Raw genomic sequence first — 27,445 nt, forward strand, 5'->3', positions numbered from 1 at the left:
CTGCCAGCATAAGAACCCGTATTTAGGCGACATAAGAGTGTTGGAAATGAATTCCCATTTCTATAAGAAACACGTACGGAAGATCTTATTATAGCATGCCCAATCACTCAATAACTTATATCACCGATCAGAGTACGATCACACGAGGAAACGTATCCGCTATCCATAGATTAAGTATCGCCTTCGTAGTCTCGAAAGTCCTTTCGCTTTTGACACGATACAACAATTGTGAGGGAAGAAAAGCGTCATTCTTTGTTTTTTGAGTTCCCAATGTCTGTCACTTAAGAACGATGGGGAGAGCGTCTATTTTTGATGTGACTCAAAAGACGTGTTTCTTCACGTTTCAAATTTCGTTGATAGATAAATGCTTCGGTAGTTATCTCCAATGGGTAGGTGTGATTGCCCGCATGAACGCACACTATAAGTCCCAGAGACCTTCATCTCCCGCTTGTCCATATAGGGTAAATGGCTCCCACAAGCCTGCAGAGGACCATTAACTCCCACTTGTCCATAGAGGATCAAGTATTACACTCTTTATGTTTGCAAAGTTCATATTGACAAATAATCCGTGTGACCAACATACACCGAGAACTCATTGTCATACATCCGTTGGGAATATATGACAGCTCAATATGTAATATGGACATAATAAAAAATTAGATTTTCGTATGCTGTACCCTAGATCGATTAGTCACATACATATTCATGTCTCTTGATCTCATTTAAGTATGATATGTTATATTCACAGTTATGATCATACTAAATAATCATAATCGACCGGTCTGTGAATATAATCCATAATGTGACTTAAAAATAAACTTCAAATCAATCTTTCTCCTCCATTAGACCTCTCAATCTCAATTCAACTCGTTTTTCTAGAAATGTCCCTTTAGATCGAATCAATTTCATGACCATAGGCAACACTATAAGATAGCGAACACTAAAAAGAATCTAAAAAATAACGAAGAGTCATAAGGGTAGGAAATGAGGGATTCTTATCCTTGAGAGTCTCGCACGGCTTAGAAAAGTTGAGATCTAAACTTTTGCCCACTCATTGGTCAATTCATGCATACGTAATATGAAATACGTATTACGGTATTTTATCCTTCCCCATGGAGTGTATGTCTTTCCATTTTAATACCGTACAAGTGATAACTTAAACATACTCAATGTCTAACTCGAGTTCACGTAACAACTCCAGTCAAGAGTTTTTTTCAGAACTTCCACTTGGCAATAAAGACAGATAAAGTGAAATATATGAGTTATTTCACTTTCGGACTTTAGAAATGATAAGTCCTCATCTTAATATTCTGTTAAGGCGGCTTAAGTATTTTAAGCTTGAGCTCTCCATTATCACCTAGAAAATAAACTTAAAATTACCTCATCTCTATTCAACACGTAGTAAATAGGAGGTGATCTATTGTGTGTAAAGATCAACACATACCATTTGTAACTTGAGATGTAGTTTACTAGTGCATTCCAGCTAAGTTGTGGTTGTTAGTTGTGTGAAGTGGACGTAGGCTTCATATATAAGCCGAATCACTATATCTTGCGACATCCCGAAAATTCGACGTTTGTAAGATAAATGAATTCGATTGATTTTAACCACAAATTGCAGTCTGGTTGATAATATTGAATTTTTAAGGATTAAGGGACAATCATTAGACGTTGATTTATCGAACTGATGGAGGTATTGGGTAACCTTAAAGCATTGGATTGGGTAAATCAAGTTGGGATAATTGAGTGGTCGAATCGAAGCTCGGAGACGGTTCGCGCCCGAGCCTAGTCCTGGCCGAACTTTAGAAGTGAATTTACTATTTTTCCCTTAAAAGTAAATTTACTATTTTTCCCTTTTTCCTTGAAATGACCATTCTATCCCTTTGTAAAATTACCATTTTACCCTTGATGCTAAATTACCAAAGTGCCCTCAATCATTTGTGCCAAATGACTAACCTACCCTTGCTTGTGAAATCACCAAATTACCCCTGGATATTATTCTTATAAGATGAAAACATTAATGGAGATTTGACCCGCGGGCCCCACCTTTTCTTCTTCTTCCCCAAGCTTGGTCGTGACTCTCTTTCTCTCCTCTCTTCCCCTCCATTTTCGTGAGCAATCTTCCCCATCCAGAGCTCCCTCTCTCCCTCTCTCTCTCTCTCTCTCTCTCTCTCTTGATTTTCTGCGTAAGCCCAAGAAGAAATCTCTCGTTTGAGCTCGTCTGGAGGGTGAATTGAGCTCCGTTTTCTCCTATGCGACCGTAAGATCAAGGGCAACTCAGATCTAAAGGCTGTTTGTCGAAGAAACCATTGGATTTTCATGGATCTGAGTTGGACAGAGGCTGGTCGGTGGAGACTCGGTTTGTTCAACCATTCGACGTTGTTCCGTGTTGATTTTAGACCCAGCCGTGCGTAGCTCTCGCCGCCAACGCGCCGGTATCCTCGGTTTTATAATCGGGTGAGTTATCGCCCTAATCCCTTGATTAATATGTTAAACTTGATTAGGATGCGTTTAGATTAGTCTAAATATGCTTAGTACTAATCTAATTAATTATGGTTGGGTTAGTTAACCATAGTTAGGTTAGTTAACCATGGTTGAGTTAGTTAACATTGGTTAGGTTAATTAACCGTAGTTACTTTTATTAACCATGATTGGGTTAGTTAACCATGGTCGATAAGCTATCGTGATAAGTGATAAATGGACTTGATAAGTTATTATAAATATGATAAGCTATTGATAATTTGACGATAAGCTATCGAGGCTTAGGCCGTTAACTTGCTGAGATTTTATATCTCACCCGTTGTTGTTAACCAATTTTCGAGTCCTTACCTTGGAAGAGCAATTCTGGTTTTGAGAAGGACATGGATCTCTTTTGGAGTAGCTGAGAATAGTATTAACGCTAAGCCCGATTAGTACTTCTGAGGGTTGTTGGAAGTAGCCCTGAAGTGGGGCTTATATGTATGAACGTACTTCCCATGGTTAACGAGGAACTATTTATAAAATAGACTTTTGCTTATACGATTTGATGTGATGTCCTGCTATCTGTCCCTATTGTTATTTTGTCCGGGGAAGTAAATCACTTATGTATGCGTTTAATTGAAATAGAATATTTTAATTGGGTCGGTAACGCGTCCTGGGACGTCACAACTTAATGACAGCGTAGGGTTGTTAATGTGCTGAAGGGTGCGAGAGGTGACATATCCGGTGTGCTAATCTTTTCTATCTCATATATCTACTTACACACACATACACATAGATACTATTTAGCGAAACATTTGCTCACCCAATCTTTTTAATATCACTTTTGATTTTCCACAAAATCTGAAAAAGTTTCGAAACAACCTATTCACCTCCTCTAGGTTGCATTGTTAGCCCCAACAATCGTGACTCTCCTAATGCTAAAGTTGAGATAGATATGTTAGGGTTTTTTAGTTTTGAAATATGATGGTTTTGCTAGTGTTAGGGATTATGTCCTAAGGATGACAGATATGCAAATAAAGCTCAAGGCGTTTGATGTTAATATCCCGGATGCTTGTATTTTGCATCTTGTACTCAACTCTCTTCCACTTGAATTTGGTATTACCCAAATACAATATAATACAGCTGATCAAACATGGACAATCAATGACTTGATTGCAAGGGTGGTGTCAAAGGAGATAAAGCTGAAGAGAGGTAAAGCGCATATTGTTATGTATCTTGCTTCCGGTTTCGGTATTAACAAGGGTAAGGTGCATAAAAATCGTGCTCGTAAAGGAATTTATTCATTTGCTTGGTCCATCGATAATTGGGGTCCAAAGAAATCAACCTTTAAAAAAGGATGACAATGATGGTAAGGATGGTCTTTGTTTTTTCTGTAAGAAGGGAGGACACGTAAATAAAGACTGTGCTAAATATAAAAAGTAGTTGTCTAAGTGTGAGCTTAAAGGTAATGATTATTTGGCATTAGTTCATGAATCTAATCTATCAAAAGCCCCTTCTTATTCGTAGTGGCTAGATAGCGGTCCAATTAATCATGTTGCATTTACCATGCAATGATTCATAAACCGAAGGAAGTCAAATAAAGAAGAATCAAAGCTTACCGTACGAAACATTAATAAAGGCGACGTCGAGATCGTGGGAGATGTTATTTTAATTCTAGACTCTGATTTTAATTTAATGTTAAGGAATGCATTTTATATACCTTCTTTTAGATAAAATTTACTTTCCGTATCAAGTTTGGACACATGTGGTTACCCTTTTGAGATTTCAAACAATACAATTTATATTTCTTTTAATTTGAATAAAGTTGGGTATTGCATTATATCCAATGAATTATACAGATTATGTTTGTCTCCCAACGAAATACATGTTGCTTATACAACTGGATAAGTTGTTTCCAAAAGACCTTTACCTAAGGAAAGTCTTACGTATTATGGCATAAGCATCTTGGTCACATCTCTAAGGAAAGAGTGGAAAGACCGATAAAGGAAGACATTCTAACTACTCTTAAAAGTAACATAGACACATGCGTAAACCTCTGTAGAGGTAAGATGACTAAAATAAAGAAGGAAACTACAGTCCATAGTTCTTACTTATTAGAGATCATCCATACGGATATATACAACAATATTGTGTAGAGATTTTTATTTCATCACATTTATTGATGATTATTTCTAATATGATTATCTATACTTTATTAAGGAAAAGTTTGAATATCTTGACAAGTTCGAGATTTTCCAAACTGAAGTCGAGAAACAGATGGGAAAAATCATAAAAATTGTTAGATCCGACCGCGGTGGTGAGTATTATGGTCGACATGGCGGTGCTAGACAACTTAAAGGGCTATTTGCCAAGTACTTAGAGGATTCTGATATTGTGGCTCAATTTACTATGCTTGGTAATCCTGAACAGAGTGGTGTAGCCGAGAGGTGTAATCGTACTCTTATGGATATAATGAGGAGTATGATTAGCATAACTAATTTAGCTGGTTTTTTGTGGGCTGAAGCTTTAACAATGATGTTTTATATTCTAAATCATAATCCCACGAAACCCGTGCCACTTACTCCTTTTGAATTAAAAATTGGAGGGAAACCTTACTTAAATCATTTGAAGGTTTGGGGATGCCATGCAGAAATAAAATTTATAATCCAACTTTGAGCAAGTTAAACTCCAAGATCACTCGGTGTTATTTCATGTCTTATCCAGATTATTCAAAAGGATATCGATTTTATAATCCCAATAGAGGTACAAGAATTATGGATTCACAAATAGCAAAGTTTCTATAGCTTGATGTGGCCGAAAAATATGATTGCTCACAGACTATTAAGGATAACAATACGGTGAATACTTATATGTCATTTTCTTTACCTATACGGACAATTGTGGAAATTCCTATTTTATTGAACCTGTTGAGGTTTAGGAACCCGTTACTAAAACAATCCCCAATGAAGTTCCTCAAGCCTCTCATGAACAAAATAAAGTTGAAGATGCTCCTCTAAGGACATCCATTAGGCAGAGATGATTAGTTATACTACCGGACTATATAGTCTATCTAGGAGAGTAGGATTATGACATTAGTTGTGTTGTTGATTTGGTAACTTTTACAGAAGTTGTTTCTTATTCATAATATGATTTATGCTTAGATGCGATAAGATGAGATGTTGTCTATGAAAAATAACGATGCTTGAGAGCTTGTTGAATTACATGAAGGTTATAAACCCATCAGCTATAAATGGATGTTTAATACCAAGAGAAATTCCAATTAAAAGATCGAGAAATTTAAAGCTAGACTAGTAGCTAAGGGATTCATTTAGAGAGAATGAGTAGACTATGAGGCACCTTTTCTCTAGTCTCTTCTAATTAATCTTTTATAGTGATCATGACTTTAGTAGCTCATTTTGATATAGAACTTCATTAGATGGATGTTTAAACTACTTTTCCGAATGGTGACCTTCATGAACAGGTTTATATAGCATCTTGAAGGTTTTGCAAGAGATGATACATGTAATCTAATTTGTAGATTAAAAAGTGTATATATGGTTTGAAATAAGCTTCTAGATAGTGGTACTTAAAGTTTCATAGTGTTGTTACTTCTTTTGGGTTTATTGGGGAAAAATACACTAGAAGTGCCATAACTTGTGTACAGTGTTCACTTGAGTGCCACAACTTTCAAAACATTCATTTAAGTGCCATAACTTTCAAAAATCGTTCACTTGAGTGCTACGTCGGAGCAAAATCATTCACTTGAGTGCTACAAGAACTTTTCCGGCATGCCACGTCGGCTTTCCAGCGTGTTACAATAACTTTTTCAGCATGCTACAATAATTTTCCGACGTGCAACGCTAGCTTTTTCGGCGTCCATGTCAACACGGTACTCAAATGAATGATATTTGAAAGTTACAGCACTTAAATGAACGTTTTGAAAGTTATGGCACTCAAGTGAACGTCGTACAAAAGTTATGGCACTTCTAGTGTACTTTTCCCGATTTATTGAGAACAAACTAGATTAGTGTTACCTTCCTAAGAAGGAAGGAGGCCTAGCATTTGTCGGTTACGAGATTGCAATTGTGCAGCCATGCTCAAGCACATCCGGCTTTTTTTTAATGATAAGTAGTCTCTTTGGTGTAAATAGATCCATTCTACATTCCTGAAGAATAAGATTTTTTAGATAGCCACGAAGTCGACTTTTTGTTCTTGGGCTTAGAAGAAGATACTTGATCTTCGTGTGGATTTCACTACCTCTTTAGGTAGTGGCTTGGCAATGGCCACTATATGTCATTCTGGTTTGATTTTTGGCATCCCAAAGGGCCTCTCAACAAAGTTTTTTCGGATATGGACATCTATCGATTTGGCATACCTCGACAGGCTATGGTGGCAAATTTTATCTCCTATTGGGGTCCCCCATCTTATGCCACGGCCACAATAGCAGCTTGGCCGATGCCACTCCCCTTGTTCACTCGGGGCAATGATCGATTTTCTTGGTTGGGTTATATCTCGGGAGTCTCTTTCATTACTTTGGCTTGGGATACTATCCGCCTCGGAGGGCAAGTCATGCCTTGGTATTCATTAATCTAGGATCGTGCTCTTGCACCTCACTATGCCTTTCATCTTTGGCTAATCACACGGGATAGGTTGCCAACTCGGGTACTATTGCTTAACTATGGTAGAATTGCGGATGTCACTTGTGCGTTTTGTAATATCGGACGAGACTCGATTGACTACCTTTTTTTTTGCTGCCACATCACATGAAAGTCTTGCTCTTTTTTGGGCAGCAAAGTGTAATCTTGCGTGGAATAATGGGTTGTGGTGGGATAACTTAGAATGGACCATGAAGCACATTTCTAGCTGAAACTTTCACCAGAGTATTGTCCGCTTTGCTTTTGGAGCCTTATGCCATACTATTTGGAAGGAAAGGAACCACATCCTTTTTAGGAATTAGAATCTCTTTTTGCAAGGTATTAAGAAGCACCTTGAGTAGGTTGTTAGGGATAAGGGCTTGACTTTCAAACATGTAGAAGACACATCAAGAAATCGAAGGATCAAGCAAGCTAGGGTATCAATCCATCTATTTTTATTTGATAGGGGGTTCATCCCTAATGTCGCTCTTTTGGTTTTTAGCCGACTATTTTGGCCTTTTTGTTAAGCTGCTTAGGGATTACTACCCTTCTCTCTATACCACGATACCCTTTTCACCCCTAGTGATATTGATTGGTGTCACCATGAGTGCAAGTTCTTTTCGTTGGTATCGGGGTCTCGCCCTTGTAAAGTTGCATTTTGGTCAAAGTTAATACAAACCTTATCTTTACCAACAAAAAAAAAAAAACTGGATCGGTGTATATACTGAAGTGGGAGGAAATTTATTTTTCTCATTCTTCATGTTGATGATATCTTGCTTGCTAGCAGCAATATTGAATTACTACATGAGATAAAGAGAATGTTGTAAGAGAACTTTGATATAAAGATTCTTGGTGAGGCATCTTTGTCCTTGGCATTAAGATCTATAGGGATTGTTCTTGCTGCATATTGGACTTATCTTAGAGGGCATATATTGATCGTATTTTGAAGAGATTCAATATACAACAATGCAAATTAGGAATTGGTCCCGTATGTCAAGGTGATAAATTGAATGTTTCACAATGTCTTCATTCGGATATTGAGAAAGCACGGATGAAGAATGCACCTTATGCTAGTGCACATGGTAGTATCATGTATGCTGAAGTTTGTACTAGGCTAGATATTACTTTTTCAATGGGACTTCTAGGCAGATATCGATCAAATCTAGGACACGATCACTGGATTGCTGCCAAAAAGATTTTGATATACTTAAAAAGGACTAGAGACTATATGTTAATTTATAGATATGTTCAAAACCTACAGCTAGTAGGGTATCTAGAGTGATCAAAGTAAGAGATAATGAAAAACGTACTGAGGGTTTATAGTGGTTCGGCTTTGGTTAAGCATACGTCCACTTCTTCGGCTGACAGCCAATCGGCTGGATTCCACTAGTAAGCTGCTCGGAGGTTACAGATCGGTGATCTCCTTGACATGTAGGACTTCACACCTAGCGCTCAACACTCGTGTACACCTCTTCACGATTACAATGGATGGATCAAGAAGTGTGTTGGAAATGGAATTCACTCTATTTAAGAATCATGAACACTTTTCCCTCTTAACGCCGATCTCTTTTCCCTTCGCCTTCGAGATGTCTTTTGTACTCTTTCGCCTCCAATCTAGCCATTACAAGGCATCCAGAAGAGATCTCTCCAAATCTACCCTTTTGGACGAGATGATTACAAAAAGAAGATCTTTTAGCCGTTAGGGATCGCCAAAGGAAAGTCTTCCCCGCTTGGATCAAATCATCCATACAATTATGATCCCGAGTTTCCATAGATGGTTTCTTCCATTTGGAAAGTCTTTGTTTGTCTCCTTGGTTCCGCATCCTTGATTGATCTCTATCATCAAGAATCTTCAATAATGATCCAGCTTGATGACGTCCGTTGATATGCATCAATTAAGCTCAATTTTTATTCCTCTTGAAGTTCTTATTACTGCTCGCGAAGTATTTCTCTCAGAGCTTGAGCGTCATTCCAACATCCGAGCTATCCCCGCTCATCGTCCGAGCTCGAACTTGCGTTTGAGACTCGTAGAAACAACATTTGAGCCAAATCCTTTTTCCAGATTCAATCCCGTGCATTCCCACACCAAAAAGATAATCTATAAAACAAGTAAATCACAGCATTATCTCAAAACACAAGAATACTTGGATTGTTTTGTCAATTTCAAAATCGTCTAGGGATTTTTCTCAATAATCTTCCCCTTTTTGATAATGACAAAACGATCCACAATAGTAACGAGTAATTGAGTTAAAAAGGTGAGCAACTTTAGCAAAGTTACTCTAGTGAGGATCTTGCTATGGAATAATTTTAGCGGTTTGTTCCTTGTACTTTTAGCAAGAATAAGTTCTAAAAAAAAAAAATGCACTTATATACGATGATGAGCATTCTCGGAAGTTGTGCTATCTCATTTGATGAGTTTGTATTCTAAGTGCATATACTTATTGAGATGTGTGATAGTTTCATATACGATGCGAGTATGAAAGTTGTAACTCTTCGTAGCATCACGCTCCGTCGGATGCTCAAAGCTTGTCCTGTTTAGCCAAAGCTTTCATGTTTAACTTGTCAAGTGAAATATGTGATTTTGAGAGAATAGAACTTGTTTACCTATTCATCTTAGGAGAAGGTATTCCTTCTCGGATGATGTTTCCATAGATCATACTTCCCGGATGATGTTTTTGTATTCCATGCTTAACCCGAGATCCCGTACTTGAGGGATTCTTGCCAGAATATGCACGCATATCACATATTGATTTCATACGGTTCATTCATATATTTTTTCAAGTTATATATCGCACATATCACATCACGACATCACAAGTTATAACATAATTATGTCATACATATCTCACAATATACCATTCTCCCCCTTTTTGTCATCAAGCAAAGGGAGTGACTCGCATAGTTTGATACAAATTGTAGAGATAAAACGTTGCTCCCCCTAAATTCGATACCTATTCGGGTCATCTATGCAGTATACTCAAATCAATCATGCTAACATTCAGATATGGAATTTTGCAGGAAATAATGAATCACTCAATCAAATGAATTAGAAGAAAAATGGATAGTGTTTAGAGTGAGATTCAAAATACGGATCCAAACATGAAATGTTGTAAAAAATAGTTTAAGGTTTTGGTATTTGGTCCGGATGAGAAGATGATGGGGCTTGATCTGAAGTGAAGGTTTGGTCCATAGGTAGTTGAACTAGGACAAACTTAGATAGCCGATTTAGTTTAAGGTCCAGATCCTGCTTCAAAGTGAAGATCCTGTTGTCCAAGAAGCCCAACTGAGATTCTGAATAATCATGGATAGTTTTCTGAATTTTTGCAACCTTAGCATCTACCTTTGTACTCGGGCCTTCAACTTCTGAGCGCAGAGAGGTCCAAAGGTCCGACCATTTTTAGTCCATCTCTTGTTGCCTCTGTGCTATCTCCCCGAAAAGGTCTGAGTCATTGGCACTGTCTGTTTCATCCGTCCGAGTGCCTACATTTGTTGACTCCCCTTAAGTCCTTGCATGGTACTCAGATGATAAAGCAGATTTGCTCGAGAGATTTGCTATTTCAAGAGCATCGATATCTGTTTCAATTTGCTCCCTCTTAGACTTTCCTTCTCATGACGGTGGCCCCTCAATCTTTGTTCCCTGTTCTGGGACATATGACATTTCTTCTCTTGCTGTATCTCCTCCTTCTCTGTGTCCTCTCTCTCCTTTTCCTACTACTCCAGTTGAGTGGCAGTCTCATCCTCATATGTTGATCTGACGATCATTTGGATCAGCTCTTCTAATTCCGTATCATTTGTTGTTGAGCTGTCCGAGATGTGCTCCTTTTCAATTCTATCAAGCAACACCTTAGCAAGTTTTCTTCTTTTGATGTTAGGTCTGGTTGATTTGTGAGCAATCATATTGATCCTCCTCTTTCGAGTGGATTCTGAGGACGGTTCTACAGATTTGTTACGTGGAGTTTCAACAGCAGGCTCCTTCCGAGAAAGATCTATGGGGATCACCTTCTTCTTTCTATCCCTCCAGCTTCCATTTTCAAATCTGTAACCTATCTTTGTGAGCATTGTCTCGCCTATACTTCCTTGATGAAGCTCTATGGATCTGAGTTCCATGGGTACCACTATCCGTAGGTACTCAAAGATTCTGCTTATTAGAGATCCATAGAGCAGCTGACCCCTTATTCTTCTTCACTCTCTCATCATGTGCAGAAAAATTAGGTGAGGCAGAGAAAAAGGTTTTCCATTCGGGATGGCCCAAATAAGCTTTGCCTCATACCTTGAGACATTTGTCTTTGAGGATCCCTTTGGCCTTAGGTAGTTGATAACTACCTTATACAGTATGATGGTTCTCGGAGGGAAGTGGTGATGCTCAACGTGTTGCTTGTTGGCTCTTGAAAGATCGGGGTTGCCAAACGGGTCCTTATAGACATCTTCATCTGAGACGGGAATTTTGGTGAAACCGAACGCCTTAGTCCCAAGAATGTCCGCGAGGTCTTCAGCAGTCATAATGATGTTCTGCTCCATGTAAAAAAAATGAATTGCATTTCTATCGATCATTGTGAAGTTCGAGTAGAAATAGGCAGTTAGTTCAGTATAGGTTGGAGTGGTTAAGGAGCAGAAGTTGTGGAGCTGCAAGTTGGTGATGGGATAGAGGATCTGCAGACCATTCCTTTCAAAAAAGTCAGAATCAACAGGTCTGTTAGGCATAATGCCTCTAGCAACTAATGCCTTGTAGCATTATTGATGTTCTTTCGATATGAATGTACTGTTTGCCTCTTCTTCATCAGCCAAAAACTTCATTGGTATAGACTTGAAGAAGGAATAAATCAGTTCATCATCATCATCCCTCGGATGTTCAATCACATAAATTTCTTCCTCTTTCACATCCTCCTTTTGAGCACTTCCCCGCTCAATCTCTACAAGTTCTCCAACCTTTCCTTTTCCCTTTCCGGAGGGACTACTCTTCCGAAATTCGGTTCCTACCCCGGTAGCTAGCCCTATTTCTTTCTGAGCCAGCATCTTAGAAAATTTGTACAGCTCTTCCTCATTGAAGAACCCATTCCTTCTTACAAATTCTAGAATGTTATTTTCAGACCTACCATCAATCCGCATCCTTTTGATAACATTCGATAGACCCCTATCTAGCTTTATCCTTTTGTCAACAGGCAAACTAGTGTTTTCCTCATGGGTTCGGATTACCGTGGAAGAGATTCGTTGCTGAATCTTCTTGCTTTTCTCTTATATCATTCCTATCGGCGAAGTCTTTGCCATGTGAGCGATCAATCTTTGTGCTCGCTTTTCGGCTTCGCTCGACGAGGTGGTGAGGTCGTAATGGGTTGGAGCGTCACCAGCTGCTCTTTCTCCTCCGGATCCTAGACGAACGGAATGGCGAGAGCCAGCAGCTGATGATTTATATGCCGAAGGATTCTTGGGCACCATGAGGAATGAGAGTCGTCGGGCGATTCTGATCATGGAGCTTTGGGAGATTTAGGGTTTTTGGATTTCGTAAGACCGAGAGTACGATTTGTGAGAGTGAGCGAGTAGAAAAGGTTTAGGGTGTAGGAGGCCGTTCTTATTTTGATAAAATAGGAAATTCTTTTGAAAATATTTTAAGAATATTTCAGCTCAATCAATTTAATTTCAATCAAGGCAATCAAATATTCAATCAGAATAATCAGCACAATCACATAATATTTGCCGAATACTTAAGAAGATTATGTTGATGCGTACCTTATTTGTTGCCAAAAATAAAAACGACTTACGCGCTAAGATTTCGAACGATCAAATCTTTTGTCGTATCTGCTCGTAAGATGTTGTCTTGGGATCATCCTCTAAGTTCTTAGATCCTTTAGTTCCTTCGGATGATGCTTTCAAGCTCTGAAGTCGCCGAAAGTCTTCGGATGATATTTTCAAGTTTTGAGACAATTTTTCTTGTCTAGATCTCAGCTCAAATGGGAATCATGGTAATACCTAATTCTTGTCTAATGTACTCAAATGTAGCTAATTGATGTTTAGAATCAACAAATTGAATGTTAACATCACGGTTATGCGCATGATCACGAATAAAATGATGCTTGACTTCAATATGCTTAGCTCGCGAGTGCAAATTGGATTCTTCGTGAGGTTGATAGCACTTGTGTTGTCACATTTGATTTCCACGTTGTGAGCTTCAACACCAAAGTCCTTCAGTTGTTGCTTCATCCATAGGATTTGAGCGCAACAGCTTCCTAGTGCTACATACTCAGCTTCTGCAGTTGATAGAGCTACGGTGTTCTATTTCTTGGAGAACCAAGATACCGGCATTGATCCCGGAAGTTGACACGTGTCCGAAGTACTTTTTCTATCCAACTTACAACCTGCAAGATCAGCATATGAATAGCCATGTAATACAAGATCTGATGTTTTGGGATACCATAATCCTAAGTTTGGATTAGTTCCTATATACTTGATGATTATTTTGAAAGTAGACATATGAGATTCTTTAGGATCGGATTGAAATCTCGCACACATGCACAAACTGAATATAATATTAGGTCGAGAAGCAATAATGTATAACAAAGAGCCAATCATGCTCCCGTATAGCTTCGATCAACCTTGTTTGCCTTGTTCATCCTTATCCAATTTAGATGAGGTAGACATTGGCGATTCTGTTTTCTTGCGGTTATTTTGACCAAACTTCTTCACTAGTTCCAAGGCATATTTTTCTTGATGTATGAATGTGCCCTTATTAGTCAGATTTACTTGTAGTCCAAGGAAGAATTTGAGTTCTCCCATCATGCTCATCTCGAACTCATTCTGCATGGTCCGAGAGAAGTTCTTACAAAGATGTTGGTTAGACGAGCCAAATATAATATCATCATCATATATTTGGATAAGCAGAATGTCTTTACCTTCCCTTCTGATAAATAGAGTTGTATCAACTTTACCTTTTTCGAAGCCTTTTTTAGTAAGAAAATTACTTAACCTTTCATACCAAGCTCGGGGTGCTTGCTTCAATCCGTAGAGAGCTTTCTTCAACTTGTACACATGATCCGAGTTCTTTGGATCTTCAAAGCCTGGAGGTTGTTTGACATAAACTTCATCCTTGATATATCCATTGAGAAATGCGCTTTTAACATCCATATTGTACAACTTGAAGTCATGGTGGCAAGTGTAAGCAAGTAGCAATCTGATGGATTCCGGTCTTTCTCTTGGTGCATAGGTTTCATCATAATCAATCCCTTCTTCCTATCGATCGCTTTTTGCAACGAACCTTGCTTTGCTCTTGATTACTTTTCCTTTGTCATCCAGCTTATTCCGGAAGACCCATTTGGCTCCAATAACAGGATGATTCTTTGGTTTGGGTACAAGTTCCCGAACTTCATTCAGTCTGAATTGTTATAACTCTTGTTGCATAGCTTCGATCCAGCTTTCATCTTCAAGAACTTCTTCGATTCTTTTGGGTTCGACTTCAGAAACTAGAGCAAAGGCATTTATTGTATCCTTGAGTTTGGATCTGGTTCTGACTCATTCATCTATATTTCCAATGACCTAATTTGCGGGATGACCGGATCTGTATTTCCAGCTCCTATTTGATTTGTCACGTTCGGTCTCGGTAAAATCTTTATCATTTGAATCTTTAGATGATGTACTTTGCAGAGTATTCTCCATGTTCCGAGAGGTTTCATCTGGTTGTGTGTCTTCAGATGATGGTTTTTCCTCCTCGGTTGATAATTTCTGATTCTCGGATCTTATTGTTTCTTCAACATCTATCGTCCGAGTAGTCCGCTCATCTTCAAATTTCACGTTCATTGATTCCTCGGCTGTTTGAGAGTTTTTGTTGAAGACTCGGTAAGCTTTACTTGTTGTGGAGTATCCCAAGAATACACCTTCACTCGATCTTTCGTCAAACTTACCGGTTCAATTACTTGCATTTTTAAGAATATAACATTTACATCCAAACACATGAAAGTATGAAATATTTGGCTTCCTTCCCTTATAGAGTTCATTGGGAGTTTTCTCAATCAATGATCTTGACTCCAAATGTGTAAAAATTGCAAATAAAAAGACTCAAATTGTATTTTTTATGCGAATTCAACCTTTGGTGCTGTGAAGAAACACCCAAAATTGAATTCAATTTTTTATTTTTCTTGAGGTAAATAAGAAGAGGGAATTAAAATAAAAATATTGGACATTTTTATATATTTTTTTGACCTCGGGAATTATTTTTCATGAATTTTCTCATATTTTCCTATTTTTCGAAAATATTTAAAAAATGTGAAAATATGAAAAATTATTTTTTGTTCAAAAATGGTTCCTTATGCTTGGCCAAGGCTACCAAACTTGATTTTTCAATTTTTTGATTTTTTATGATTTTTTGTGAATTTTTGAAAATAAAACTAAGGAAGACTTGATTAAAAATCGGGTGTCAACATTGTACAACCGGCTTTCCTCGGTTTAGTCACCCTTGCTAGCCACAACACTTAGTCGCTGATACATTGTCGCTACTGTCCCGACAAAATCCCAAGCCATCTAGCGATTGTTCTTGGACTAGAATCGCCTCACGTTTTGGTGGAAGTGTCACGAGAGTACATCTCACATCCAAACCAAGTCGCCGTGTGAGAATCGCCCTCCGGGTTAGCTGCAAACCCGAAGCGTCAACTACGAATCGGCGGCCGACCTAACGACGAAGCTGTCGTGCGGCGACAACCTGCTGCGATCCTTTGATGAAGTTCACGTTGCTAATTTCTTGTGGAATTTTTCAGCCTTTTCGTAACTTGGAGAATTCTTTATTTTGCGGGTTTCCTGGAATATCACATTAAAAAAACAGCGCGGCTGGGCATTTCCCCCATTGTCCTCCACCGTGACGTACGAGAATCATTATTCACGGTCCAAGTCATCTACTTTGAAAATTAAATTGTTCAACTAGGTGATTAGTTGATCCGATTTTAAATTCCATTTTTTTTGTACTAATCTTATTTTACGTGATTTTAGGCATCATACCAGCAAGGGTTACCGCATAATAATCAAATTTGATTATTAATTTGAGCCGCGAGACACGGGACATTTCTCTAAGCAAGCTTAAATTTACCGAGGTCAATATTTTGTCAAAATTATGATATCCAGTAATTTATGACGCGAGACATGGATTATTTTTTCGGATATCGTAATCTTTTGCCTAAAATTTCGAAATGTCATGTAATGGATTGAGTTATATTCTTATCCTATACTAAGCATTTTTTTTAAAGGCATAAAAAAGAATCGCATGTTAAATAAGGATAATTGTAATTAGTTCTTTTTTTTTTCATGCCACGTGATATATAGTAGAATAGCTGCATTTAATTTTGAATGTGCATCTCATGCATTACATTTTAGCCTAGTTGTCACTTAAAAAAAAAAACAACAACAACAAAATTAAGTAAGATCGCATTCTTGCATGTACAGTTTAAATTGCATGTTAGGACCAAACAAAAGAAAAAGAAAAAGAAATCATTCGTTTTGCTTGAATCCAAACTGTCAACCAAACATTTTTTTTTAAAAAAAGGGTACCGAAAGGGCATTAGGATAGTCTAGCGTAACCAAGTCCCCGAACTTGTAATCTCTAGTTCATAAGAATAGAGTATTTCTCCCAATACTTTGTTTAGGTGTCTAATCAGCCTACCATAAATTGATTAGTGGTGACTCCAATTTAAAAATCTTTTTGCTTATTAATTATTTGAACCATAAGTTGCGAGTTTGTAGAGTTCGGGAGGGCTCGAGCTAGGTTAGTTACTTTAATTAACCTAGTAATCCATTAACCTAGGAAAATTCCGATTTTAGGTCGCAACACATCATAATATTATATTTATTTTATTTTTACTTTGTTCAAGTTTGGCGAGGGCTTCGCGGACCAATAGGCGGCAAGGATCGCCGGACTTCGTAAAAAAAAAGGAAAGAAAGAAAACAAAAGAAAAACGAAAATAAAAAGTAAATTGAATAATAAAAGTAATAAAATTAATAAAAATCCATTGAAGAAATATAAATGTTGTCTGGAAAATTTGTATTGCATGGAATTGTTTTAGCAATATAATTTTTTTAAAAAAATTATATAGATTGGGATAAATATGGAAGTGTATTAACAATATGGATCGGGTCGAGTATGGTAAAGAACTTTGCATTACTAATAAATGGATCAATTTGGATCGGATCTTTTAGGACTTGATCCACTCATTAGACAGGTGTACGTATAACATATACAGGTCGAAAATCAAAGGCAACCCCTCTAAGCCTTTTGAGCAATTTCCAACAACCAGAGCAACGCACCATTTGAAGAGGGAAAAACCATGTCGCTCCAAATTTTGAGCAAAAGCAAGAGTCACCTCAATCAAGTAGGTTTCTTATGTCAAACAAGAAACACTATTTTTTGCTTGCAAATTTATTTTAAAACTTAATCGGCAAATAAATGCAAGAGTGGAAAGAGAAATCTCAACCAATGAATCTCTCTGCTATGACTTTGCTATGGAAGAAACGGATCGGCATTTTTATTGTTGCTTTAACTTTCATTTGCTTGGCTAAAAATGAGATGAAAAAAAAAAATTAATTGATTGGTCTCCGACGAGACCCCAGAAGAACTTGGAGTTTTAATACAAATTAACTCTTTTCCCATCATCGAACATGGCCTAGAAACACTAGACGTCTTGGGAATGGGCCTCATCAAAGATGGGCGAAAAAACTTGTTGTATTGGAAATCTCTCTCTCCGGCGTTTAATTATGGAGAAGGCTACCATTACCATCCCACCAATTCTGACGGTGGGACGGCCAATTTATAGCCACAAATTAGCCTTCTCCTTTTCCCAAACTTGCAAGTTTCCGCAGCAGTAATTAAGTTGGTCCTTCCCAACAAAAACAGAAATTGGATCCAAATTTTTTTTAAAAAAGAACAGCCAAATAGAATAATAGAGGTCGCTCTCACTCGACCCCCTATAAAAACCAGATGCTTGCGCACTAACTCATCAATTCCCTCGAAGCTCACAGAAGCACGCCCTCTCAAGAGGCTTTTTAAAGAGAGAGAGAGAATGTGGAAGCTCAAGATAGCGGAGGGCGGGCCGTGGCTGACCAGCGTGAACAACCACGTCGGGCGACAGCACTGGGAGTTCGACCCCGATGCGGGGACACTAGAAGAGAGGGCGGAGGTAGAGAGGGTCCGGGTTGAGTTCACAAAGAACCGGTTCCGGATCAAGCAGAGCTCCGATCTCCTCATGAGGATGCAGGCACGCATGAACTAAACTTTCTCTCTCTCTCCCCCATTCTCTTTAAAAAGCCTCTTGAAAAAGTATACAAATTACGAATTTTTCTCTACATGTAGATAAGTTTTGGTGCTGGTAAATATATTCCTTTTGCTAGTAGATGAAAATTTCCATCTAGTGGAAAAACTAATTTATATAAACTTGGGCATGGAAAGAACAAACTTCCCGAGCGTGTGTCGAGCGACGGAGGAATTTGTGCACATGTCATTCCGATCATTATTTCATGGACATTTGTCTTAGGTGGCGGAAACTTGTCTTCGAACCGGCCAACAAACAACATCGTGGGGGTAAACTTCTCATCGTGTCTTGAAATATAGCCATGTATATTATGAAACAAAATCAAACAACGTATCAAAAATGGGAATTTGTTTTTTCTAAAGTCAAAAAAAGACTTGAGAAACTGATAGTGTGACAGTATAACGATACAATCTTAATCGCAAGTGTTATGGTGGTAAAAAATATATAGCAAACATGACGGGAATCAACTTTGATCTTATATCTAGTGTTCTACCGTTATACTGTCGTACTAGCGGGACCCTATCAAAATTGAAAAAGGGTTCACAAATATATTATGAAATTTATTTTGCTAGGATGCAGTAGACGACGTCGCATTGGGGACTTTCCGTCAATTGCCGTGTCAAATTAATTTAGCATGGCGCTTTGAATAATGATCTACTCTTGCTATAATCACAAGGTACGAAGCAAGCATATTTACATATAATTATCTAGAATAAATCATTTTTTTCAGTTAAACAAATTTCCCGCTCTATCCTTTTGAGTTCACGTTATTGCGATCTCCGATGGTTTGGTGGGAGATTCGATTTCAATTTTGACGTCGTAATATGTGGTTTTCCCAATCGCTCATATGTGGTGACATTTGACCAAATAATAATAATAATAATAATATGTGGCGTTCACAAGGCCACCACTTTAACTTTCTTACATGGCACGTGTTGTATTTTACTCATCAATTGTTCCACGTGATAATGACACCATCTCAGTGATCCGATAGACACACGTGTTTTTTTCACTTTCAAGGAAAATTTGAAAAATGCTCCTCGCTTTTCACCTCAAAATTTTGTTTCCATTTTCTGTTTTCTTTAATCCCTTGTTTGCCTATTGAGCGTATGTACTAGATTCTGATGCTTGAATCTGCAGCTCACCAAGGAGAACACAAGTCGGCCGATTCCACCGCCAGTGAAGGTAGAGGAGGCTGAAGACATGACGGAGGAAGCAGTGGCCACCACACTGCGGAGGGCCATCAGCTTCTACTCATCCATTCAGGCCCACGATGGCCATTGGCCCGCAGAGAACGCTGGACCCTTATACTTCTTTCCTCCCATGGTAAGCCCTACTTTTCCTAGGTCTGACGTACAGTAGAACCCTAAACCTAGGAAGTACCGACACTATCCGTAGGCTTCTGTGTCATGCCCGATATTCTGACACTCTCCGGCATGTGATCCACATGTGATCGGTGTTTTAGACACTTCGGTGACATGCGAGTCCATCATTCTAACAAGCCATTTCGACATGCACAGTCAATATACTTAAGTCATATATCCAGCCACCCAAAATTAATATACCCAGTTAGCCCAAATAAGGACCTAATCGTGAATTCCTAACAGAAAAAAAGAAAAAGAAAAAACTCACCGATAGTTTTATATAATCATGTATATATAAAAATATGCATCTAATATACAACATGTCTCAACGTAGGAAATTCTTTATTTCTCTTGAAATGACGTGTTGTCGTATTGTGTCGTGTGTCGGGTGTTAGTGTCGGTGCGACTTCACCATAGACCCACTTACAATTTTTTCTTAGGTCCAGCGTTAAACAGATGACAAGACCCACCAAAATAGGTTGAGAACTTTGAAAAATATTTACGGAATAAAACAAGTTCAATTTCAAACACCGGGTCAAATATCCGTAGAGATATTGTAAAGAACAGGTCAGCAGATGTTTCAAATACCGTGCGAAGATTGTGTGCCGATGTATAAGATAATCATGAGAAATAAGAACACACAAAACAATAAGTGATAAAAAAATATCTAGTAAGCAGATGTTTCACAAGACAAGAATCGAACGCATGGCTGAGTAAAAGATCAAGTAAAATGCAAGCACACAAGATATATTGTGGTTCGGTTTTGTCTCCAAGCCTATGTCCACTCTCAAGACTAACAGCCATAACTCGGGCTAGAATTCACTAGTAATTTGCTCAACAAGTTACAATTGGCAATTAATGATCCTTTCACTTGATAGATCACACTATCAAGACTCAGCTGCTGCTCTTACTCTTGTACATTTGATCTTTAGCACAATTACAATATATAAAGATTACCGGAGAGGATCTTTCGAGAGAACCCAAAAATAGCGAGAGAAATATAGCTCACAGCAAATATGCATTTTACATTGTGTTCTCTCTCTCTCTCTCTCTCTCTCTCTCTCTCTCTCTCTCTCTCTCTCTCTCTCTCTCTCACATTTAGCCTAGATAGTCTTCCATTATATAAACAACTTCATTCTTCCCTTTGGAGGGGCTTGCGAAGTCCAACTAGCCATTAGAGATCTATTGGAACCGATGCAGCTACTGTTTCTGACCTTGTTTTGAAACATTTATTGTTTTGACATTGTTTTGAAAAAGCTTATAGATGCCAACGGCTATATTCTAATCGATAGACTTACTGATCTTTCTCTGCGGATCTTTCACCCGCCAACCGCAATATTTTCTTTTAATGAAACATCTGCACATGTACGTTATTCAAACATCACCAAGACCCGATATCGACATAAATATTATCTCAAATGATATTTTGTTCCGTTAGTGCTGTTTATAGAAAAACCGTGGAAATGACTTGTGATCTATTATCTAATCATCGTCTTGAGTATCTCAGCATCCAAAGACGTTACCTTAATAAAAGATTGACTATGGTACTTCCAAGTCATCATGAACACCTCGTCATCTTTAACTTGTTTTCCTCCTTGTCAAGATCTTCATCTTGTACCTTGTCTTTGCTGAACTCAGATTACTAATATCATTGCAATCATTATAGCGTCAATATTCTTCAAGACCAAAAATCTGGTCAGTTGATCAAGTCACCAGTAATCCTCTAGGCTTCTTTAGCATGCAAAGATTCCCAAGGACATCAGCATCCTAACTAATTCCTTATTTTCCTTGAATTCATAAGGATCATCAGTATTGTCTCAATCTTTCACCCGATCTTTATAAGGCATCTGCTCTTTGCCAAAGATCTGTTGCTCCGATAACAATTCGGTGCACCCGATCTTTTTTCTGGTCCTTCCAAGCATTTTGGGAATTTCGATTCCACAAAGCTATTCACCTTTATGGTCCTTCCAAACTTTACCGAATGTCCTCATTCTAAGCTTGTTCACCATCATCAAAGTCCACATCCACTGTTCACATGATCTTTGTATCTCCCAGCCATCATAAACATCCCCGTTCTTCTCGGCTTATTTACCTTTATCAAGGTCCTTCCAGAAATTTGCCTTGTCTGAAGATCCTTCCGGATAGCAGACATCTTCACCGCCCAATATCTTGTTCAACTCATAGATCGGCTACCAACCTCAAAAGATCGGCAGAGCATTTCAAACATTGGCAAAGCGGATCTTTATCTCGGAGACATCCGGTGCTCTTTATCACATTATCTGCATTTTGGCTTGTGTATATATAACTTGGTATAACTCAATCAATGCACACATTAATTGCCTTTGATTGTCTTTGTTATTATCAAAACAAGATTAGGAATTTGTCAACAATCATCACATTGGTGATATTCCCAACAAGAAGTGCGGTTAGGACAGTCTTCATGTTTGTCTCGTTATTCTAGTTGATAATATGAAATAAGCATTGAGAACATGCGTTGCAGGTCTTTGCATTGTACATTACGGGAGCGATGAATGCCATATTTTCTCCGGAGCACAGGAAGGAAATCAAACGCTACGTATACAACCACCAGGTGCGCTTTGCTCGTTCATGCAAGCGCTTACTTCATTTTCAGTTGATGTGATGTTGACAATGTATCTGTACTTGTTTGCCAACAAATTAAAAGAACGAAGATGGAGGTTGGGGATTTCATATAGAAGGGCATAGCACCATGTTTGGCTCTGCAGTCAGCTACATCACACTGAGATTGCTTGGAGAAGGGCCTGAAGATGGCGAGGATGGAGCCATGGCCAGAGGAAGGAAATGGATTCTTGATCACGGTGGTCTTGTGGGGACTCCATCTTGGGGAAAATTTTGGCTCACGGTATACGATTAAATATGTCTGCTTTTGTTTTCATCAGCACAAAGATAGGTTTAACCTGTTAATCTAGGCTTTCAATTCATCCGAACACGAGACTGTTCAAGAAAGACAAAAGTCTTATGCGATGATCCTAATTAAGTAAGAGAAACTGATATGATATTGACTCCCATTGACCTTAATGAGAAAAAGGAAATGGGTAAAAAATGTTCTATTTAAGCACCAATGCATTATGCAATTTTCGTGCCCGACTCGAGAATTATGTTAAGATGCTAAAACTTACAAAGTTGTTGCAGGTACTAGGTGTTTATGAATGGGCAGGGTGCAATCCACTGGCCCCAGAATTTTGGCTTCTTCCAAGGAAATTTTTCATCCACCCTGGTATGTTTAAGTTGATATCCTCTCATTGAAAGGAAATTACTTTTCTTTCCATGGCTTCGATCAAATGTTGGATATGATTTTAGTGGATAGACATCTTAACTAATGATCAATTTCAGGTAACATGCTGTGCTATTGTCGTCTGGTTTACATGCCCATGTCATACTTGTACGGGAGGAGGTTCGTCGGTCCCATCACCGGGCTGATCTTATCATTGAGACAAGAGCTCTACACCGAGCCCTATCATGAAATAAATTGGAACAAAGCAAGGAATACTGTTGCAAAGGTGTGGCCTGTGTATCCTGTTTTCTTTTCTTTAAAATCTTGACTGACTACTTATTTGTTGCTTCATGATCTAATTATGATCTTTGTTGATGTGATAAATCCAAAATTTAAGTTCAGAAATTGTCTCAATTGATGAATGATTTAAAATCAACCCTAGTCCTGGAAAAGCTATGGATATTTTGAAAGCCATAGAGATGTGACTTCTCTCCGAAATGCAACCACTCTTCTCCTGGTAGAAAGGAAGTCTTTTTTACCTTACATCTAATGTTCAAGAAATGAGATAAAATTGAAGTATGTTTGATGAACTAGGGAACGCTTGTTGACATGTCTGAAAATTATTTAAAATGCTCTAGCTAAGTCAATGAATATGTGAAGCTTAACCAAGTACTGTTCTTCAGGAGGATTTGTATTACCCTCATCCTCTAGTACAAGATATGCTATGGGGATTCCTTCACCACGTCGCAGAGCCAGCTTTGAATCGCTGGCCCTTTTCCATGATAAGAGAGAAGGCTCTGAAAGTGGCGATCAAGCACGTACATTATGAGGACAAGAACAGCAGATATCTGACCATTGGATGTGTGGAAAAGGTTCAAAAAAGAACACAAGAAGTAACTTTCATTAAGATGCTAACAAAGCGTGTCGAAGACGGAGCAATCTTAACGTGTGAATGTGAAAAATTTGTAGGTTTTATGTTTGATTGCTTGTTGGGTGGAAGATCCGAATTCAGAAGCCTACAAACGTCATCTTGCCAGAATTCCAGACTACTATTGGATAGCTGAAGATGGACTTAAAATGCAGGTTACAACTTCATATCTTGACCTTTCTATCTTGTGAAATGCGTGACTCTCGATGACCGAAGATCTACAGAATCATTTCTTTGTAATCCCAATTGGCTTATGGGTAATTTTTTCATCAACTAAATTTGGCATTTTGGGAGGCAAGCATTTTAAACAAAATTAGCATCGGTGTTATCAAATTCTCTAAGCACAAAAAACTTCACTTCGGTTTCCAGACCTTCGGCAGTCAAATGTGGGATGCGGCTTTTGCCATCCAAGCGATCATGTCAAGTAACCTAACAGAAGAGTATGCAACTACACTACGAAAAGGGCACAATTTTGTGAAAGCTTCTCAGGTGAAATCTAATCCGAACCATCTAAAGGGCTTGGTCACTTCGTGTACTTCATACATTCAACTAAAACATGTTCGGTTGAAGGTCCGAGACAACCCATCTGGTGACTTTGAAGCAATGTACAGACACATATCTAAAGGAGCATGGACATTTGCTATGCAAGATCATGGTTGGCAAGTTTCTGATTGTACAGCTGAAGGGCTAAAGGTAATAATCTCGGTCACATGCATTTGATGGGGTCTCGGAAGTTTCCTTTCAAAGGGTAACTGTATCTTTAACACGCGACAATGTTATGTCTTTTACAGACAGCGCTTTTGTTTTCGCAAATGTCACCGGACCTGGTGGGTGAGAAGATGGAAACAGAGCGATTCTACGATGCTGTGAATGTTATTCTTTCCCTACAAGTAATTAAGAACTATATTGCTTTTTCATTTCCTTTCACAGTCAATAAGATAACTTTAGACACTAGAATGACGTTGCACAATTTATTACATCACGAAAACTATTGCAGAGCAGCAACGGCGGTTTTCCTGCTTGGGAGCCACAAAGAGCGTGTGCATGGTTGGAGGTAAATTTTGAGTATTATGTAGTCACCAAGTTTACTTTCTAATGTTCTCTGAAATAGCTTTTACGAATAAACACATGCAAAAGAATCTCTCACTACACTTAAAACCCTTATTTTCTCTTTTCCAGAAGTTCAATCCTACAGAATTCTTTGAGGACACCCTTATTGAAAGAGAGTAAGCCCCAAAAACCATCAACCCTACTGATAAACCCGAACATATTAGTCACGTGTTCAACACTAACTCATTTTTGCTAACATAGATACGTGGAGTGCACTTCGTCAGCAGTCCAAGGCCTCGCGCTCTTTAAAAAGTTGCACCCTAAGCATCGCCGAAAGGAAATCGACAACTGCGTCACGAGAGCAATAGACTACATCGAAGACACTCAGTTGCCAGATGGTTCATGGTGAGATACCAAAGGAGAAACCCGGACATGTTACCTTCTTCCAATTGAACATAATGTAGATGTACTTAGTATGAGATTGTGTTATGAACTCAGGTATGGATGCTGGGGAGTTTGCTACACCTATGGCACATGGTTTGCAGTAGAAGGGCTTGCGGCTTGTGGGAAGAACCACGGCAACAGTCCAACCCTGAGAAAAGCTTGTGAGTTCTTGCTGTCAAAACAGCTGCCTTGTGGCGGATGGGGGGAGAGTTATTTGTCTAGCCAGAATAAGGTTTGCAAGTCATTATATAATTTTTTTTTACATACTATAGAGTTAAAAAAAAATATAGTTCTTTTGTCGTAATTGACGATAATAATTTTATATAACCTTGTAATGTAGGTTTACACAAATTTGGAAGGAGACCGACCAAACTTGGTTCAGACAGCATGGGCTTTGTTGTCCCTTATTGATGCAGGACAGGTCAGTGTTTAGCACGTACATATGACATAATACATCAGCTATGATGCCAATTCGTCGCAGCAATTATCGGGGAGTGCCGAATTCGTGTGAGCCGCCTAACCGCACGAGGCGCGGGTAGGCAAGCAGATAATGTTTGATTAGTGATAAGTTACAATGAATTATGGGCATTCGAATGTAACCAGCACACCTGATCAAGATTAGCAAAGAAAATGTTGCATAAAAATAGAAATAGGATCGTCTATTTTGATGATAATGATATAAGCACGTACTTTCTACCAGCTCAATCTTACTTACGTTTATTTATTTGCTTGTTTGCTTATCTTAATTCTAGGCCGAGATAGATCCAACACCCATCCATCGTGGAGTGAAAGTGCTAATCAATTCACAGATGGACGATGGTGATTTTCCTCAACAGGTAATTGTTAGTGTTTTCTACGGCCGTTACCAGTTATAAGTTTCATTTTAATGCAATGTGCTTAAATTAATTATTGTTTTATTTATTTACTTTCATTGCCTACAGGAAATCACCGGAGTATTCATGAGAAATTGTACATTGAACTACTCATCATATAGGAACATCTTCCCAATTTGGGCTCTTGGAGAATACCGTCGGCGGGTTTTGTTCGCATAAAGCTTTGGACATGAGGACGGGTCGTGATGTAATAAATCGTCATTTAGAAACTCCATGTTTGTCAATTTAAAGAATGCATTTAATTTATATGCTTTGTATTAATTAGTTACGTCAAATAATTGTACAAATCTCGAGTGTACGGCTTAGCAAAGCTAATACCGTTTGGAGAACACTATGCAATGATGGTCGCTTCTTTTTGGATTTTTCTTGTTTAACAAACGATTAAACAACATGCAATGCAATTTAATTTTAGGTCATGTCTATGTGATGCTAATCTAACTAATGAAATGTGAGAATTTATCTAATATGACATGCAATCTAATTCACATTATCTTATGAAAATGATCACGTGATGATGCAACTATTTCTATATGACATGTGTAGGTATCTTTTATGACTTTCTCTTAAAGTTAAAAGAGGAAACTACAAAATAAGAAAATTTAACTCTCATTTTTCTGACTTTTGCTATGTCTCTTTGCAGAGCGTGGGAATTGAACATCGCACTTTTGATACTAGCGTCCCCATCCCCCAATTCCTTTGTTAACAGGGCTGCATGTCTTGACAGCAAAATGCAATATAACAAGCCCATATCACAAAATTTGCATCATGTCCAAAATAGGAAACAAGATGTAGTCAAGGATCCAATGAGCAAAACCTCGACTAAATGCACAACCCAAACAAAGAAATTTCCAATTTAGGAATCGATTAAAATCTCAAAACAAACCAACTTAGAATCAAAACAATCTAGATTAGGCAATTATATACTCATATTAGGCTTAGATTAAGATAATTCGAGAAGTTTTGATTGAATTATGATCAAAAGAGGAAAAAGAATAGGAGTTGTCTCGCAATAAAACCCCGTTGTTGCCTAAGATGACCGGCAATTATGGACTCATGTCAACTGGTGAAGGGAACAATGGACACGGTCGGGGCAGCCATGCTATGTTGTGACCGGTAAGGGGGTGGCGACGGTGGATGCCAGCGCGG

At 38.3% G+C, this 27,445-nt stretch overlaps 1 protein-coding gene across 1 annotated transcript; it reads left to right on the forward strand.

The window, feature by feature from the left end:
* Positions 1 to 18,112: 18,112 nt before the first annotated feature.
* LOC115757180 (lupeol synthase-like) lies at positions 18,113 to 26,551 on the forward strand. The gene is made up of 18 exons (XM_030697299.2): positions 18,113 to 18,313; positions 19,508 to 19,693; positions 22,232 to 22,321; positions 22,415 to 22,612; positions 22,903 to 22,987; positions 23,104 to 23,270; positions 23,668 to 23,856; positions 23,954 to 24,067; positions 24,282 to 24,401; positions 24,483 to 24,605; positions 24,704 to 24,802; positions 24,910 to 24,966; positions 25,092 to 25,138; positions 25,224 to 25,367; positions 25,461 to 25,638; positions 25,747 to 25,827; positions 26,159 to 26,242; positions 26,348 to 26,551. The coding sequence occupies exons 1-18, from the start codon at positions 18,119 to 18,121 to the stop codon at positions 26,456 to 26,458; spliced, it is 2,268 nt and encodes a 755-aa protein (XP_030553159.1). The 5' UTR covers positions 18,113 to 18,118; the 3' UTR covers positions 26,459 to 26,551.
* Positions 26,552 to 27,445: the final 894 nt, after the last annotated feature.

The sequence above is a fragment of the Rhodamnia argentea genome, chromosome 4 (assembly GCF_020921035.1).
Source record: "Rhodamnia argentea isolate NSW1041297 chromosome 4, ASM2092103v1, whole genome shotgun sequence".
Taxonomy (NCBI): Eukaryota; Viridiplantae; Streptophyta; class Magnoliopsida; order Myrtales; family Myrtaceae; genus Rhodamnia; species Rhodamnia argentea.